The sequence below is a fragment of the Hakea prostrata genome, chromosome 2 (assembly GCF_041222555.1).
Source record: "Hakea prostrata isolate BN-2017 chromosome 2, UWA_Hpros_2, whole genome shotgun sequence".
NCBI lineage: Eukaryota > Viridiplantae > Streptophyta > Magnoliopsida > Proteales > Proteaceae > Hakea > Hakea prostrata.
In genome coordinates this window covers 50,560,254-50,577,417 of record NC_142601.1, presented here as the reverse complement: position 1 = coordinate 50,577,417, position 17,164 = coordinate 50,560,254, and the positions used below count along the sequence as shown (strand labels likewise).

Here is a 17,164-nt window from a genome sequence, read left to right as displayed (position 1 = left end):
TAGTCTGGGCTAGCCTGAACTTAAAATAATTGGGCTGTGTTTAATCCCAGAGAAACAAGTTTAATTTTGAATTTGAATTTGAATTATTCTTATCCTTCTTTACAAATTCAAAGGATGTACAGCCTAAGCCTATCCAGTTTATATGGAGAGAAAGAGATCATCCATGATGTGAAGCGGATCACCTAGAGATTGACCTACATTATTGATAATATACAACCAGTACAGTTAAGAAGCTCCCATGAGTCTCTCTCTCTCTCTCTCTCTCTCTCTCTCTCTCTCTCTCTCTCTCTTCATGAGCAGAGATTAAATCTTTCATCTCCAATAACACTTTTTTCTTGTTTGTCCATGACAGTTAACCAGTTACTCAAGCACCAAATGGTAGCCAATAATGAATTGTGAGTTGAGAGCATCAAGGAAGAAGCCACTGGTAATGTTGAAATTAAAATTGCACCCTCCATCTTCTCATTCTCTTCATAGTCAGCTTCTCTCCTCAATCTCTTTGATTCTTCTCAACACTTCACTCATCCTTGGACGCTTCTCAGGTTTAATAGCCGCACAGTCCAGTGCAATTTGAATGAGGCTCAACATTTCACAGTGGCCTTCTTCTGCTAATAGCTCTATATCCAATACTTCTGTTGACCAGTCACCCTTAAGAACCTCCCTTGCCCATTCTGCAAGATCATTTCCTGGTAAAGATGCCTCCGGTATTCGTCTGGTTAGGACCTCTAGGATTACAATGCCGAAGCAGTAGACGTCTGTTTTGTGGGTCAGTCTCTTGGCTTGGGAGAATTCTGGTGTCCTTGCAATGGCAAGCATCTCAGAGGACTTGCAAGATAACACCAGTGGTAGGAATCCAAAATCAGTGAGCTTAGGATGGTACTTTTGATCATGGAGATGGATTAAAATGTTTGAGGATTTGAGATTGGCATGAGGAACCTTGTGAGAGGGCAAAGACTGATGAAGGAAATTCAAGCCCTCAGCTATTCCTCTGACAATTGACAATCTTGTAGTCCAGTTCACTGGATTTCTTCTTCCCATGCTGTCTTCTCCTGTAAGACCAAAAAATTGGAAGTTCTGTTTCAAAATGTACTGAATTTAACAAACTGGTTAAGCCCATCTAATCATCTATGCCAATCTATATATGCTCCAGTATATTATGATGATCTACTGTTAAGGGTTTCCAATTTTCTTTACTTAAGCAATGAGAATTTAGTTTATGACATTGAATTGATTAAACCAAGGAAAGGAAAGTGAGAATGTTACCATGTAATAGATCAGACAAACTGCCATGATTGATATACTCATAAACAATGAGCTTCTCACCCTTGCAATAGAAGAAAGATATCATCTCCACTAGGTTTTCATGCTTCATCTTTTCCACCATTTTCATCTGTTGAACAAATTCCTTGTTGCTTATTAACCCACTAATATGCTGGAGCCTTTTTACTGCTACAACAGAACCACAGTCCAGGGTTGCTTTATATGTATATCCTAATTTTCCAGCCCCCAATTCTTCAGCAGAAGCTTCCAGAAGATAATCCAGATCAAAAACAGGTCTTTCTTTGTCTCTAAAACCCAATTCCCCTCCTCTTTCAGGATCTCTCCTCTTTCTGAAGATTAGCCTTTTCTTTTCCACCTGGTTTATAGTACCTTCACCTGTAACCAGAAATAAAAATAGAATTCCCCATCAATGGATTCAAGGCAGAAGCTGTATCACATTGCCATGTTGACTATCATCTAATAACCACATGTAGATTACTGGTTTCTTAAAATGTATTCAAGTTATTATTTGGTTCCTATAAGGATGCCAGGCCTGATGCTGCATCACCCTTCCAGAATAACTTGAATAAAGAAGAAAAGACATACCAGGTAATTCCTTTGCTTCTATTTTTCTTCTCATCCTCTTCCGGCACCAGAGTATGATAAACACAATTGAAATGAGAATCACAAGCGCTGCAACTGCTATTAGAACAGCAATCCACCCTTCGACAGCTTTGCGACTGTGTTCCGATGTACTAGAAGGGCTTGGAGGAGGACTCGGTGGATTGGCTGCGGAAGGGGCTATAGAACATTTCTCTCCCAAAGGACTCCCACAAAGTTGTGAATTATGAACAAAGGAACTCACAGGAAATCTTTGAAGAATGGGGGTTTTAGGTATCAAACCGACAAGGAGATTATATGAAACATTGAAGACTGTTAAAGTGGGTTGATTCAAAGGTGGGATATTGCCTGTAAGATTATTATCTTGCAGCTCTAACATAGCTAACAATGGCAAGTTGGTTAAGTTTGATGGAATTGAACCTGAGAAGTGGTTATGAGAGAGGGTGATGTTTTGCAGGTGATCAAGATTTGCGAAATTGGGAAGAACACCATGGAGTGAATTGTTTTGCAAGCTAAGCTTAGTCAAGAACGTAAGGTTTCGAAGAACCATTGCGGGGAGGGAACCTGTCAACTGTAACCCATCCAGAGAAATATGGATAACATGCCCATTCGAACAAGCAATTCCAGACCAATTACTTCGATCACCATTACAAGGCAGACCAGTCCAATTTGAATGCAAATTGGTTCTGGAATTAAGGGAATCCCTCAGTTGAAACAGAGCATCTCTTTCATTCAAGAAGTACTCATCCGCACCAACTGAAATGGAACTCAGGAATTGAAACACAACCACCATGAAACAGACAAAATTTTTCTGAGAACTGCTCATGTTGCAGTCTCTGAAACCGAATTAGACACAGGCATGGATCATCTATTGAAGTGAACAAGGAAAAATGCTATAGATTGTAGCAAGAGATTTGACTGTCAAGATTGGTTAAGCTTTTCAAGGGAGAGAAAAGCAAGATAAGATTTGACTGCCAAGATTTGTTAAAGTTTTGACAGTCAAGATCTATTATGAAGGCTATTATTTCTCATTGTTGATAAGGTAATAAGACTGGATCTTTCATACCTTTTCTTGCCATTCTTGGATTTGTGGAAAGCTGAAAATTGTTAGTGTTGCATTGTTTAGAGATGTCTCTGCTATAATGCTTTTCGGATCTTCAAGAAAATGAATTCTCTGCAACAAGAGTTGAACCTTCTTTTTCAGATTGAAGCAACAACAGTTTTTTTTTTTTTTTTTTCCAACCTCTAAACTAATTGGAAACCCAAAGACTACCACCACCAGAGATCACTGTGGTTAATTGACTTTGCAGTTTGCACAAGTCATTGACCATAATACCATTACCATCAAACTTTTTTTTTTTCTTCACTTGGGGGAGTGAATACCGAAATTCCGTTATCCATCATTGGTCAGAGGGCAAAATTAGTTATCACTAATTATTTGTTAAATAGTTAGAATATTATTATAGCGAATCTTGGGGTAAAGTTAAAGTTTCCAACATCATAACACACCCATTATGCCACGTCGACATATGAAATTCTATCCCCAATTGTTCTATAGAGATGCATGGTTTATTCTACTCACGTGTCAATTTAGACTTGTCACCATCAGAGCCACTCCACGGTGCTTGGCGTTCCCTTAATACTCGAGGACGCTTTTTGTGATTGGGTTGAGAAGACATGATAGCTAATCTACCACCACATCTACCTCGAGCGACACACTTCTCAGACCGTCGCTCAGAACCCTCACGCTAGCAGAAGCAGTCACATTTAGCCTAACATAGCCACCCACCAACATCCAACATGTCAAGTTGGTTGCCATTGACATCCAACATGTCGGTCAGGAGATCAAGGCCAACCTGGAGGATCCGATGACTTATGTATGCACTTCGTTTTCAACTATAAGTACCCCTCACATATCTCATTTACTGGGAACGCTTATCACTCTCCATTGCTATTAGCTACTTAACTCGGAACTCTAAAGTCTCATCCTTTGAATAATGAAATAATGTTACAATTGAATCTAACTTAGGCTTCGAAGGCAGCTATCCAATCACTCTAGTCTACCCACTCTAACATCCGACATGTTGGCCAGTGAGGAGATCAAGGCCAACCTAGAGGATTCAATGACCTACGCATCTCAAGTTCAACTATAAGTACCCCTGGCCTATCTCATTTAATGGTAATGCCCATTACTTTCCATTGCTATTAACCACTTAACCAGGAGCTCTAAAACCTCATCTTTGTGATAATGTTGAATCTCACTTAGGCTTCAGAGGCTGCTATCTAATCACCATGGCCAGCCCACTCTGAAGTTTTCTTCCTATGATCAGATTCCAAACCGAACAATAAGAGTTAGACCATAGTTCAACAACATTCAACCTTTCTTGAGTGTATGCAGTCTCCCAATTTTAGGCAGTTACTTAAGCTTTAGATTCAAAAACACATAAAAATGATGGCTCAGATCCGTACTTTTGACTTCCAGAAACATTTCAAAACCCTTTGGGTTAGATGGATTGTTTGATGGAATATTTGCAAATATCCCATTCTATATAAAAAGTCCAATCCTACATTAAACAATTACGAAGAATTAATTAGATATCAATAATTAACAGCTGTCATTAAAATAAAATGAATAACAAGAATGACGCTTAGAACAGGGTTTAGATTAGTTAATAAACACGCAACAAACAATTAGAAACATTATTATAACAGCTCTTACGTATTATTTTTTAGATAATCATCTACACTATTAAGTATCGTGTAAGAATCATGTTATAACCAGTGCAAGATCATGCTTCCAGAATTACCAGAAAATGCAAATAAATCATCACTGCTGCACGTCTTCTTCCAGTTATATAAATAGCCAATTAAAATCAACTCTCTGCCGTCCAGATACATGTTTATTACTTCTCTTCTTCACACCAGTGGTATCCTGAAATAGCTGTAATGCATTTGAGGCCAATGACTTAACAAGCTTTCATGCTTAGTGACTTGAATGGGAAACTTATAAGCATCATTCAAAGTACCAGAAACAACCATTACTTTGCTTCCCTGTCTGGGCAACAGTGAAATTTTTCCAAATGAATACCATCAGCTGGACATGGAAGCTCACCCAATTGCTTACCCAGATACAACATCAACAGTTTGCTGCTTCATTCCGTACAAGTAACTTTGCCCGGACTATTTTTCATCGCCGGAATCCTGTTCTTCCGACTGAAGGTGCAGATGTGCTCCCCAATCAATCACCCAACTATGTAACCTGTTAATCAAACCCAAACCTCGTCGGAACTGAAGACTGATCAGGACAGATTCGAACCATCAACACCAAACTCTCACCCTAAATTGAAAATTAATATAATTTATGGCATCACCAGCTTAATAGAAAACCTGAAATGCCCATCTCAAAGGCAGGGCACTTAGGGGCGAGCTTTTCATAAAATTTGAGGCACTCACTGTATAATTTTAACAGAAGGAAATACAAGGGGTAAAGAGTTCCATACGAACATATTCTTAAAACCTTGACTCATCGCCTCAACAGTATGTTATAAACATTGAAACTACAATAACAAAGATTAAAGGCACAACATTGCAACAATGTTATATCATGCGTTTCCCATTCAATCTTCATCATCGGAAGTTTCGTAAGCTAAACCCAGCAAGCTTTTAACAGGATTCTCCAGTTTTGTATCCGGCGCTGCATCCGCTACTTCTCCTTCACTTGACTTTGAAGGAAGAACATTTTTATCTGGAGTAGATTCCTTTTTCCCATTCGCTGAAGTCAAGGCTGTAGTAACTGAGGCAGATTGGTTTCCACTGTTAGGGCTTGACTCGCTTGATACTCTGTGTCGCTTTGGTCTTATCTCCACAATGTTCTTTAGAAGATCTTGTTGCCTTGATTTCATCAATCAAGTGGATAACCAAAGTCAGCACCACAAAAGGCTATTACAAGTATGCAGATTGCAGAGAAACCAAAAGGAAAGTTGTACCTGATTCCACTCTTCGGCTTGGGCTCCACACGCAGTGATAAAGGTACTGAGGCAGGTGAAGAATCTGCTAAACTCGCAGCTTTGTATCAACAGATTAAGGAAAAACAAGATGGGTTCACAAAGATGATAAAATTAGGAACGTGTCCTTTCAAGACTGGGAAGAGCTATATTATCTTTGCTTTTACCAACAAAATAAAGAGAGATCCTAAGCAAATTTTCAAATAGAATGGATGGCCATCACAACCGAACATGTCACTTTTTAGACATCATGGCATGCATCTACAACTATCAGAATTCAAGAAAACAGAAGTCGTACAAAAGTAAAACTAAGTCATGGTGATGATCTGAAGCACAAAGCTATATTCAACTGCTCTTCATCATCTTAAGAAATAGTAATATACAACAGGTAGGTAGGTAATGACACTGATAAGAAAATGCCCATTGTAAAATTCTGATGGTTCAAAATGCAGGTATCATCTAACCAGGACTAATTATGCATAGGTGATCTACAAAGTTATCCAACTGACACATAATAAACATTCTATTTATTTTAACAGATCTGCTTTAGTGAAATGATGTAAAATGAAATTCACAATGTATTTAAATGGGTCCCTGAGGATATTTTGAAAGCTTGAAATGCCCTCTTCTCAGTGCGGCGAAGAAGACGCTCAGCATCCTCCTCAGCTTCCATCTGTTCCTTGAGATAGAGTAAATCATCACTGTCCAAAGCTGCACCAGTAAATATAAATTCAGAATATTGGTCACGAAACAATGCTACCCTCTTAATCATTTCTTCTCATTAAGAGAGGCAGTACCCCCTCTTCCATGAAGGTAACCTCCCCGTTCTCCGGCAACCTCCTGCATCTGCTTGCATCAACCGCCCCATACAAGAAGCCAAGATCCCTGCCGGGGCAAGTTATCAGAACACTCCTTCCAAAGGACCCAAAAATAAAGGACAAAATAAAAAATATCCTATGAATAGGCAACATGAGACATGAAGGACATTCTCAAATCTAAACAATTAAAATACACTAAATGCAAACTAAAAGTAGAATGCCTTTGATTTTCTTTTTCTTTTTCTTCTTTTTTCTTTTTTTTTTTTTTTTTTTTTTGGGGGGGGGGGGGGGGACCCAAGTTTAAGGCTACTTTCAGGTTTGAAATGCATGTTCTCAGGTGAATGCACATGATAACAGAGGGACAAAAATTGTACTGGAACCAACGAGAAAGATGTTCAAACAAAATATCGTCAGGTCAACAATCACCTATAAATAGGGATAAAACATCACCAGTTTCTCCATTAAAACTGAGAGAGCATGGATTCTTAATTCTAACCAGCACATCTCCCATAATTTGTTAGCGTCAACACCACACAGACATAAAGTCACTGAATCAAAAAATGATTATAACATTCTAAATGCCTCAAGTCTTAACTAACAATTTTATTTATATTCAGCCTCTCATCTTTCTTGTTAGTCGTTTTCAGCCACCAAGCAGGTCTATTTAGCCCTAACCTTAAAAGTCTGAAGAACCAACCCCTCAGTTATTTCATATGAAACAAGCTCAAGCATCTTTGTTCAAGCTGGTTCAAACCTTAATGAGGAATTGTGCACACAATTTACAAGGCGGATTATATAGAATATACAGAACATGATCACCAGCTTCAAAACTACAGAAACCAACACTGACAAGTGACAATGTAAAAAGAATAAGACCTATTACATGGGCAAGTGGATGATGGTATTAACTTTAAGTGGTAATGGACCATCCTTGGCCTCAAATCTCATAACCAGGAGATTGGCGCCTAGATCTAATATTTGCTTGTCAGCATTGCTCAGTTTTTCTACCCTCAATGGGCTTAGGGGAATATTATACATGTTTGGTTGATCAGTTCAGGCTGTCCTGGAATGCTTGAGAACGTTTTCCCTCACATTCTGTTGATGACCACAACAGTTGTTTGTCTGGTCATACAAACTACAAGGCTGCCTCTTCACTAGTCTAGATACGGGGGAAGCATGATAGTCAAGAAGACTAGTCCACTCAAGGTAGTGGAGGGGCACTTAGGCAACACCCCACCCTTACAGGCATGCATTAATGGCTATCTGTAATATAGCAATAATAAATTTGTTTAACTGTTTTTGCTGCTGTTTCTGAGTCCCTACTTGAATGTTTCTCTGCTCAAGCATTACTTTCAGATATGTTTGATTGTTTCTTCTACCTAAGTACGAGTTTATTTACTCAAGTCCATCTGTAATATAGCAATAATTAATTTTTTAACTGTTTTTGCTGGTGTTTCTGAGTCCCTACTTGAATTTTTCTCTGTTCAAGCATTACTTTCAGATATGTTTGATTGTTTTCTTCTACCCAAGTAAGAGTTTATTTACTCTGAGTCCATTGAAGCAGGAAGCTTATTTTGAAACTGTTACCTTCACTATACGGTCTAACAATAAGGGGGAAAAAAATACTGCAATATGATATAATTATGCTTGTAATGGCTTAATATGAGAAATTCAGTATAGGATATAATATAAGCATATTCATTAGAAAAACAAAGGCAACAATCAAAGTCAATTTAAATTTTAACTCATGAAGTATCAAAATGGCATGTTATTGCTATGGACCGAAGAAAGAAACTGGACACCTAGGCAACCCCTTGATAATTCGAGTTTGGCCCTTCTAAGCAATTCCAAATTTTCTTGTGCACCCACCAAAACTATTAACGCACAATTATTGGGAACTATACCAGACCAGCTACGAGGGTATCCTTGACACCTGCCCAGCATAGACACTTTTGATTCAAGAGATCACACTGATACCTTCATCCCTTCTCAAGTTTAAATGCAAAATAAGTCTAAAGCTTTGAGCACACAAATGCATGGTTTGCCTATTCACCATTGTTAAGATATACCTATGTCAATCTTTTTTCCTAGCTAAAACCAAGGTTACCAAGGCGACAGAGAGCTTCCAAGGCACTAAAGCGACAAAGCACCAATAAAGCAACCACTAGGCGGTCAGAGCGTTCTAGTGTTAATTTTTTTATATTTGATCCAAATATCAAAAGTTACATAAAATTCCTAGCATTTAAGTACTAAACCTTTTTCAAACTTAATGAAAAGCTCATTCATATAATCAGTATATAAGATTGGAAAATGAACATAGTCATTAACTTCAAACATAACAACATCAAAGTCACAAATCAAACTTCAAATCTGCACACTGCAATACTGCATCTTTCCCACTCAAGCCAACAGGAGCAAGTGTCCTGATTCAAAATAAAAATTGCTCACACCCCCAAGAGGCAAAAAAGAAAGAGCATGTACCATACAGCAGTGTATCTCATATTAAATGCAAAATTTGATGACAATACTATAATATGAAACCTGAAGACCTATAAAGGCATAGACTTAAATTCCTGCAGAAGGAAAACTGCTCAAAATGTCTATATACTACACTTGAACAGAAAGCATTATGTTCTAAGTTCTAACATCAAAGCATGATTGGCAAAACCTGAAGAACTAAGCACAAAATCTACTACTTATACACTACTTAACTATTTAAGATTAAGATTAAGATTCAGTGATTAGAGACGAAGAGATTAGAGAGAAGAGAGAGAAAGAGAGAGAAAGAGAGAGAGAGGGGGGGGGGACAGTGATGTCGCCTGAGAGGAAGACAATGTCGGAGCAACCTGCAACTTCCGCCAACCAAATTAAAACAGCTTCACAAGGGGAAAAACCAGAAAAAAATAAACAAATCGGAGAAAGAGGAAGTGAGAGATGCCAGGAAGTGAAGGAACAGAGGAAGGAGTATTATTTCAGAATCTCAGAGAAGAAAACAGAAAAATTGAAAGAAAAAAAAATGACGTTGCCGAAGATAAAGAAGATAGACTGATAGAAGATGGTCATGGTACTCCTGGTGTTGCATTGGCGGCAACTGTAACAACGCAGACTCTAAAAAAAAAAGGAAGAAGAAGAAGAAGCATCACCTGAGAAGTGAAAACTCGCCTTTGGTTTTGATTGAGGCGATGCAAGGTGGTTTAGGCTAATTGAGGCGATGAGTAAACGAGGCGCCCTCCGAGGAGCTTTTGAGGCGGTTGAAGCATTTTAAGTGAAATTTTTAGTGTACATCTCATTCACTCTAAATCTATCATATATTATATAATAAAAAAACTAATATTAGACTACCTAAAGTCATCCAACTCCAACATACTACAAACCACACATAATAGGTCCTAAATAAAAAGTCGCAAGAAGAAAGGAAGAGAAGAAGTTGCTTGTCGTTGGCCACTACTTGTCGGAGTGTCGTCGCGGGAATGGAAGAGAAGAAGAGAGGAAGAGAGAAAGAGATTAGGGATTAAAGTGAGAGTGAGAGTGTGAAACTTGAGTAAGAACTTATTCTCTTTCGATTTTGTTTGTTTTTATTTTTATTTTAACATTTGATCACATGTAGCGTCATTATACATATGCATATAGGTTCAAACAATAGATACTTTATAATTGGAATCTAATAAGTATTTCAATATATGCCTTCGATTAAGCATCTTTCTCATGATTAATAAAAAAAGGACGCCTTATTTCCTAAAAAAACCCGGACGCCAATTATAGGCGCTCTGAAAGAGCCCAGACGCTTAGGTGACGCCTTGACAACTATGCCGAAGAGAGCTCCGCTGCAAGTCCAGCAACTAGAAAATGAACATAGACTTGACATAGGGGGGAAAAAAAGGGAAAGGAAGAGAGAAAGAGAGAAAGAGATAAAGAAAACCACTTTCCGCCAGCGACTAGAGAGAGACGATCTTTGGTTGCAAAGAGGAGTTCCGTCAAGCGTGAGGAAGAAGACTTCGAGAGAGAGTGAGAGGAGTTCCATCCATTGGGTTACGGCACTATTTCGATTTCTTTCAATTCTTTCTTCAATCTACGTTTTGAATTTGTTTTTAAACCCAATTTTCCATTGATATGATTCCATGTATAATGGTTCTATAGTTGATGTGTAATCTAACAAATAAATACCTTTAGATTAGAATCAAATGCATTTATAATTTATACCACTGATTTGGTATCTTTCTTCATAAAAAGAATTTTAAAAAAAAATAAAAGCCAATAAAGCAGTGATTGGGCAACCAAAGCGTCCAAAGCACCCGCTTGAACGCTTTAAGCCACAAAGCAACCACTTTATTGACTTCAAAAAAAAGTAACGGTCACTTTGACTAGGCAAGAACCGCCCGGACACTTAAGCGACACCTTGACAACGATGGCTAGAACCTCTAATGCCTACATCAAGGTCTAGTCAAGCAAAGGATAAGATTCAACAGAAATCATATCTGAAATACTGAAACAGTTGATACTATTATACTTATACAAATCCGTACGCTAGATTATTTAGTTGAAATCATCTATTACCAAGAAAATGGACCAGCAAGACCTTTCTCAAAATCATCAAACAAACTATATAACTACTTAGTACTCTCCCTAATTGAGAACTTCTTCTCCTTGTAGACAAACCAATCAAGTAGTTCCCAAGACCCCAAAGGGTGCACAAAACACCAATACTACACAAACTAATACATCACTAGTCTGACATGGGGCACAGGACAAATGATTTAGAGATGACCACAACACAGGTATGGACCGTATGGTTCAAATGTTCTCTAGTTGATAAGTTCTATCCTATTGGATACCATAATTTCAAAGCAAGTCGACAAAATATGTTTTTAGTTCAACCAAAAGTGATATGGTTATCAAAACACCCAAGATTACTCATCAAAGTCACCATTTCTAGAATTAAAGGGCATCTAGAAATCATTTGGCATTTTTTATTTTCCATTCAGTTGCAGAGGTTCAAGGTTAAAAAAGGACTCATGACAGCTCGTTTAAGGATGGAGGTGGGAAATGTGACAATTAAGGATTGCATGGTATGAAATGCATTCCTTGGATGATCCTGCACTTTCAAATACTACACAAAACTTATGATTGATCCTTCCAATCATCCCCCAAAACTCCTCCATTCAATCAACCAACAAGATATGAGCTACCAAGAAAACAGAGAGACCCCGTGATGTAGAATTGAAGACACATTTAAAAGAAAGAAGAAGTCCATTGGGTCAAGCCTATCAAAGGCCTAAAGTTGTCACCCAAATCAGCCCATAACTTTCATGGGCTAGGACTATTTTAATGGGTTAAAGTTAGCCCACATATTTTGATCTCCATGGTTTAGACCTAAGCCCAAGTCTAGCTCTTGAAAAGTCAATAAAAGGGGTTGTGCATTGTCAAAGGAGTTTTCCTTCGTCAAGAGTTAGGTAGTAGTTGAGTTTTTAGTAGGTAGGTGGTGTTAGCTAGTGGCTGGATGGTACCATCAATATTTATGTCTCTTTAAAATGCTATATAAAGAGACCTACGTAAGAGGTAAGAACACAACTCATCAATTGAAATCAAATTGCTTTGTTAGCATTCCTTCTCTATGGAGAATCCTTATGTTTGATCAAAGTAGATTGGTGTTCGATCCAATCAATCCACCTTGGAGTGTGAAACCCAGGTGTTACATTGTTATTTTTAATTCCTTCATATTGTCCTTTCAATTTCTTCATCATAGTTTTGCCCCCTGTTTTGAAGATCTACTCAGCCCGTATTGTTATGCTATTATCCTTATAATACCACTCTAGTTCAGCCCTCTTTCACATCTAAATTCTATTTTATTTTAAGTCTATCAAATCTAAACTTGATTCCCTATGAAAGGTCCTATTTGGCTACTATTTTAATCAATCAAATACAGTACTACATTACCCCCTCCCTTTTTCATCCAACACGGAAGGAGAGAAAAGAGCACATAGAAGACACCACTTATAATAAATAAACTAACTAAAAAATAGATAGAAGGTCCAATTCGCTAACCTTTGCCACCATCCGCTGGAAAGTGACATCTTCATCATCAATTTTATCCTTCCCTTTTCCCAATTTCCTATCTGAAGAATCAAAATATGAAAAAGGAAAAAAGAAAAAGTTTCCATCTCACAATACCATATCCATGAAAATAATATAAAACAGGGAAATCGTATCTCTTAGTGATAAAGAACATGGGGGGGGGGGGGGAAGGCAAACATTACCGACGGGAAAAGATACATACTAACAGATTATCCATGAAATATACCTTTAGGATCTGTGAGGTTGGTATATTCTCGAACTTCCCTACCAGCCATCCCTGAAACATCGACAACCATGTATCAAGAGAGTCCACAGTGACAAGCTGTGTGGAACAGAACCAAGACAAATTCTCGCAACAGTTCAAAATACATAGTTACTTTGATCCTTCCATGCTTCCACAAAACAGTTACTATTGTTTGCTTCCACAAAACAGTTACTATTGTTTACTTCCAGTACAACAACCAAAGGACAAAGTAACCTAGGAATAAAAAACCTACTTTTTCATATCCATGGATGCTCTAGAGTCCAGGGCTGGGAAAAATTTAAAGCTGGTGTATTATTCAGTTCGGGAAGTAGGGAGAATAAAAAGGAAAGTCGTTAGAAGCAGACAAGTTTTACATTCAAAATTTCCATAGTAAAAGTTTACGGTTTACCAAAACCATTAACCTGCATTTTAACCATTAACAATCCTTATTTCTTAGCAAAACCAAAATGGAATCTGATCAGAACTTAACAGCTCAAATAAAGAAAGTGTCTATGGAGAACACCTTCACCCACAAAAATCAAGTTCAGCATACCCAATTCGACAAAACTAGAAAATCACATGAATTATAACATCCAGAGAATAACTGAGCTGCTGATACATCATTGCATTTCCATTAACCACAGTTTCAATAGGAAACCGAAAACCAACACATCAAAAGGCCCAATTCATCCTCTGAATGCCTCTATTTTTTTTTTATTTTTTTTTTTTTTTTGGGGGGGGGGGGGGGGGGGTGATAAGTAACCTAAGCAGACGCATGGCCTAATTTGTTAAAAAAAAATGTTCCTCCAGGTCTAATGGATGAGGAAGTAGGAAAGATAAAATAAAAAACAACCTACAGGGTGGCATTGCGGAGAAAATTACGATGCCTTTCCAATTGAACGCGCTAGAGAAATCGGCTGAGACTCGAGTTGATTTAAGGAAAGAAACTGGGCCATTTTCAAATCCAGATAAATAAACCGATTACTCAAACCTAGTACTTACTTTAAGAAATTTTGTCAGCGAACGATAATTTTCTCAAGGATAATATGAGCGTAGTACAATAAATCATCATGAAAATCCTTAACTTGAAAAAGAAGGCCTTCTTACAATCCCAGGACGTCGATTGGGTAATCAACAAAGCGAAGAAAAGAAGGTTCGAACAAAGCGGAATCTAACTTCACAATTTATTCGAATGGAAAATCTACAGAGAATGCAAGCGAGCAAACCTTAGACTAGGTCGAGTCCTGTCGAACACCAAACTGAAGTGGAGCCAGAGCGCGGGAAAAGGGTTGCAAATCTGAGGGTGTCCTCTGGGTTCCAAGTTCCAACACGAATTCAAGGTTAGGAGAAGTTCTGGTGCAGCAATTGATTATCGAAGCAGAGGCAGGAATGATCTTTGAAATTAGCTGAGAACTGGAAAGATGGATTAAGGGAGTAAAGAGAGCGAGAACGGTGAGGTTTCAGACGTGGTAAACAAGGACGAGATTGGGTTTTCACAAATTGCAAGTTTTTTCACTTTTTGGGCCTGATGGGTTCGAACCATCCAAACAGAGTTATGAATTCGGGTTTTAAAATCAGGCCAAGATTAGAATATTGTGACTGGAATTAGGGTCAGATTGAACCGGGTTCAGCGTTTGACCTTAGTCGAGTCTCAGGTCTCAAGGATATATTTTGTATAATAACGGTAAAACCGATGCGTCCAAAATCTGCTCAACCCTTAGATCTCCTCGTGATGTCTGGCGGAGTCCACCTCCGAAGGCTAAGTCAGTTGAGAACTTAATCACAAACGGCTCTACTAGAAGCACAGAGCTAAGGAATGAAAGACTGGAAAAGGTGATCTAGATCGTCAGCCCCTGATAGTTTATGTCTACCAATGTGTATGTGAATCTGAGTCCCCCTTACTTCGTATGTAAGTAAGGTTTATATAGAGTGTACTTTCGAATCTTCTTCGTTGGATGTACTCGAGCCTTCTTCGGATAGTATTTTGGATCTTAACAGTTAAATCCGTTGAGCGATAGACTTCTATTAGTTTGGACTAGTAGAGGACTCCTGAGATAACCTTTAGGTTACGTAATGATTATCCCCTTGATAATGATAAGCAACATCGGTCAATTTGTGCCTGCCATCATTAGGGTAATTAACCTAATCCATAAGTTGGATTAGGGCGTGCTTGTAGCTGAATTAGTTTTCTTCCTCAGCAAGCTATCTTCTGGATCCGGTTCGCTCGGGAGCGAGTCGATTCCTTCTCTCTCGACCGGGGTCGAGGGTCAAACCAAGTATGAACCCGGTTCGATAATATTTTCTCCATATCAAAAACCATATAAAATTATAGATTGTTTTTATTTTTTTGCCCAACAGGAGCAAGGTTCAATCTAGTCACGTTGGTATCTATTTCCTAATATTGTCTCTCCCTCTTGAATTGTCTATCCCATCTGGATCTTTGTTTGCTGCTCCAATCCAAGCAACAATTAAGAGAATGTTTTTTTTATGGTAGAACATTTAAGAGAATGTCAAGTGTTAATAAAAGATGGAATAGGGACCATTGAATGGTTACTCAGTTGGTAAGACTAGCACTTTTTATTGACGAAGTCAAACATTGGAGTCTCCCTCGATTGATTGAGATTCTCAACTTGAAAATAACAGATGAAGTCGAGAGGCTGAGTTCTTTCACCATTTGCCAATTTACATTTTACTTGACTTAAGCATTCAAATTTTTTACTCGGTTTTCTTTTTAGTTAACAAACAATTCTCAAATTCGAATCCAATTTTTAAATTGATTGCCCGCTTTGTTTTACAACTCTTTTGACTGAACTAATAAATTAACTCTTCGAATTATTCCAAATAATTCCCAAATCCTTAATATGGGAATCCTTAATAAATAATTATAATCTTGCCAATGGTGCCATAGCCTTTGACTTCTTCTCTAATTAATCAATCGCAGTTTATGTTTAACCAGCCATTTTGGAGGGGGTAACCAACAATGAATTAAGATGTTTCTCCATTTAGGTACTTTTTTTTTTGGATAAAAGACACTTGATTAAAAGGAAAAACCACAATTACAATCTAGAGAAAGAAAATCAAATAACATAACCAGCCTAATAGAGGGAGGGGGTGTGTGTACATATAGAAAAACATTCTGAGTTAGTAGTCCCTCCATTTAGGTACTTGCATATCTCCTCCAAAATATCTTTATATTCTTTCAACCATTAGATTACATTATCTAGAAGAACTTCGATCTACAGTTATAATAAAAAAGACCAATATACTTATAGTTATGAATTTTTTTATTACATTTAAAAAGATTTTAAAATTTCAAATTTACAAAGATGAATCCGTTCAACAACTCTTAAGAAGAATTTTCATTTCTCAGCTCTTAAATCATGCCCTCTAGGCCACAACCTCTATTAGGTTTTTTATTAAAATCTATATTATCTATATATTAAGTTTCAAAATTAGTTTTTGCATTTCTTTTATTTAATTGTTTTGTTTGTGTGTGGGACCCTTGAGGTAAGGGTGGTAATGAGGCACCATGAGGTAAGGGTGGTAATGAGGCACCATGAGTTAAGGAGGCCCTTCATGACCTTGGTTAAAGGAGGCCCTTCATGGCTTTGGTTATGAGGCTCTTCATGACATTGGTCATGGGTCTTAAAGGTCTTGATCATGGTGATGAGGTGGGCTAACTTGAATGGTGGAATTACTCAAATTCTAACTCTTGACCTTTATTTCTCATTTCAACTTCATGACCATTCATGGCCATTACCATGAGTGGGGGTTAAGGTCTTTGAATGGGTTAAAGCCTATTCATTCCAAAGAAGTGAATATGAGAGTTACTTCCCCAAGTAGTGGGGAGGTTAGGTCAAGGGGATTTATTCACATTAGTGGAGGAGGGACAAACCATTGATTCTCCATTAGTGGAGAATTGATTCTCCCCTTGTGGGGAGGTGTGGTTTGGGCCTATATAAACCCAACTCTTCCTTGCATATTGTGACTCTCTTCACTCACATTATTTGTTTTACAAAGTTCATTTCTTTCTTGAGTTGCCTAAGTGTTGTGCTCTAGCTTTTGGCTCCTTTAAGGGACTAGAAGAACTACCTCATCTTCTAGTTGGAGGTTGCTTTATCTTGGAGGTGGTGGTGCGAAGAACC

General features: G+C 37.9%; 2 protein-coding genes across 2 annotated transcripts; both read right to left on the bottom strand.

Annotated features, from left to right (window-relative positions):
* Positions 1-3,183, bottom strand: LOC149024716 (pollen receptor-like kinase 5). The gene is made up of 3 exons (XM_089142985.1): positions 1,867-3,183; positions 1,264-1,656; positions 1-1,049 (listed from the first exon to the last, which is right to left on the bottom strand). The coding sequence occupies exons 1-3, from the start codon at positions 2,705-2,707 to the stop codon at positions 478-480; spliced, it is 1,806 nt and encodes a 601-aa protein (XP_088999111.1). The 5' UTR covers positions 2,708-3,183; the 3' UTR covers positions 1-477.
* A 2,077-nt stretch (positions 3,184-5,260) lies between these two features.
* LOC149024715 (ankyrin repeat protein) lies at positions 5,261-14,519 on the bottom strand. The gene is made up of 7 exons (XM_089144916.1): positions 14,246-14,519; positions 13,002-13,052; positions 12,746-12,816; positions 6,683-6,731; positions 6,490-6,596; positions 5,868-5,950; positions 5,261-5,772 (listed from the first exon to the last, which is right to left on the bottom strand). Exons 2-7 carry the CDS (start codon positions 13,048-13,050, stop codon positions 5,499-5,501), a joined length of 633 nt encoding a protein of 210 aa, XP_089001042.1. The 5' UTR covers positions 13,051-13,052; positions 14,246-14,519; the 3' UTR covers positions 5,261-5,498.
* Between the last annotated feature and the right edge of the window lie 2,645 nt (positions 14,520-17,164).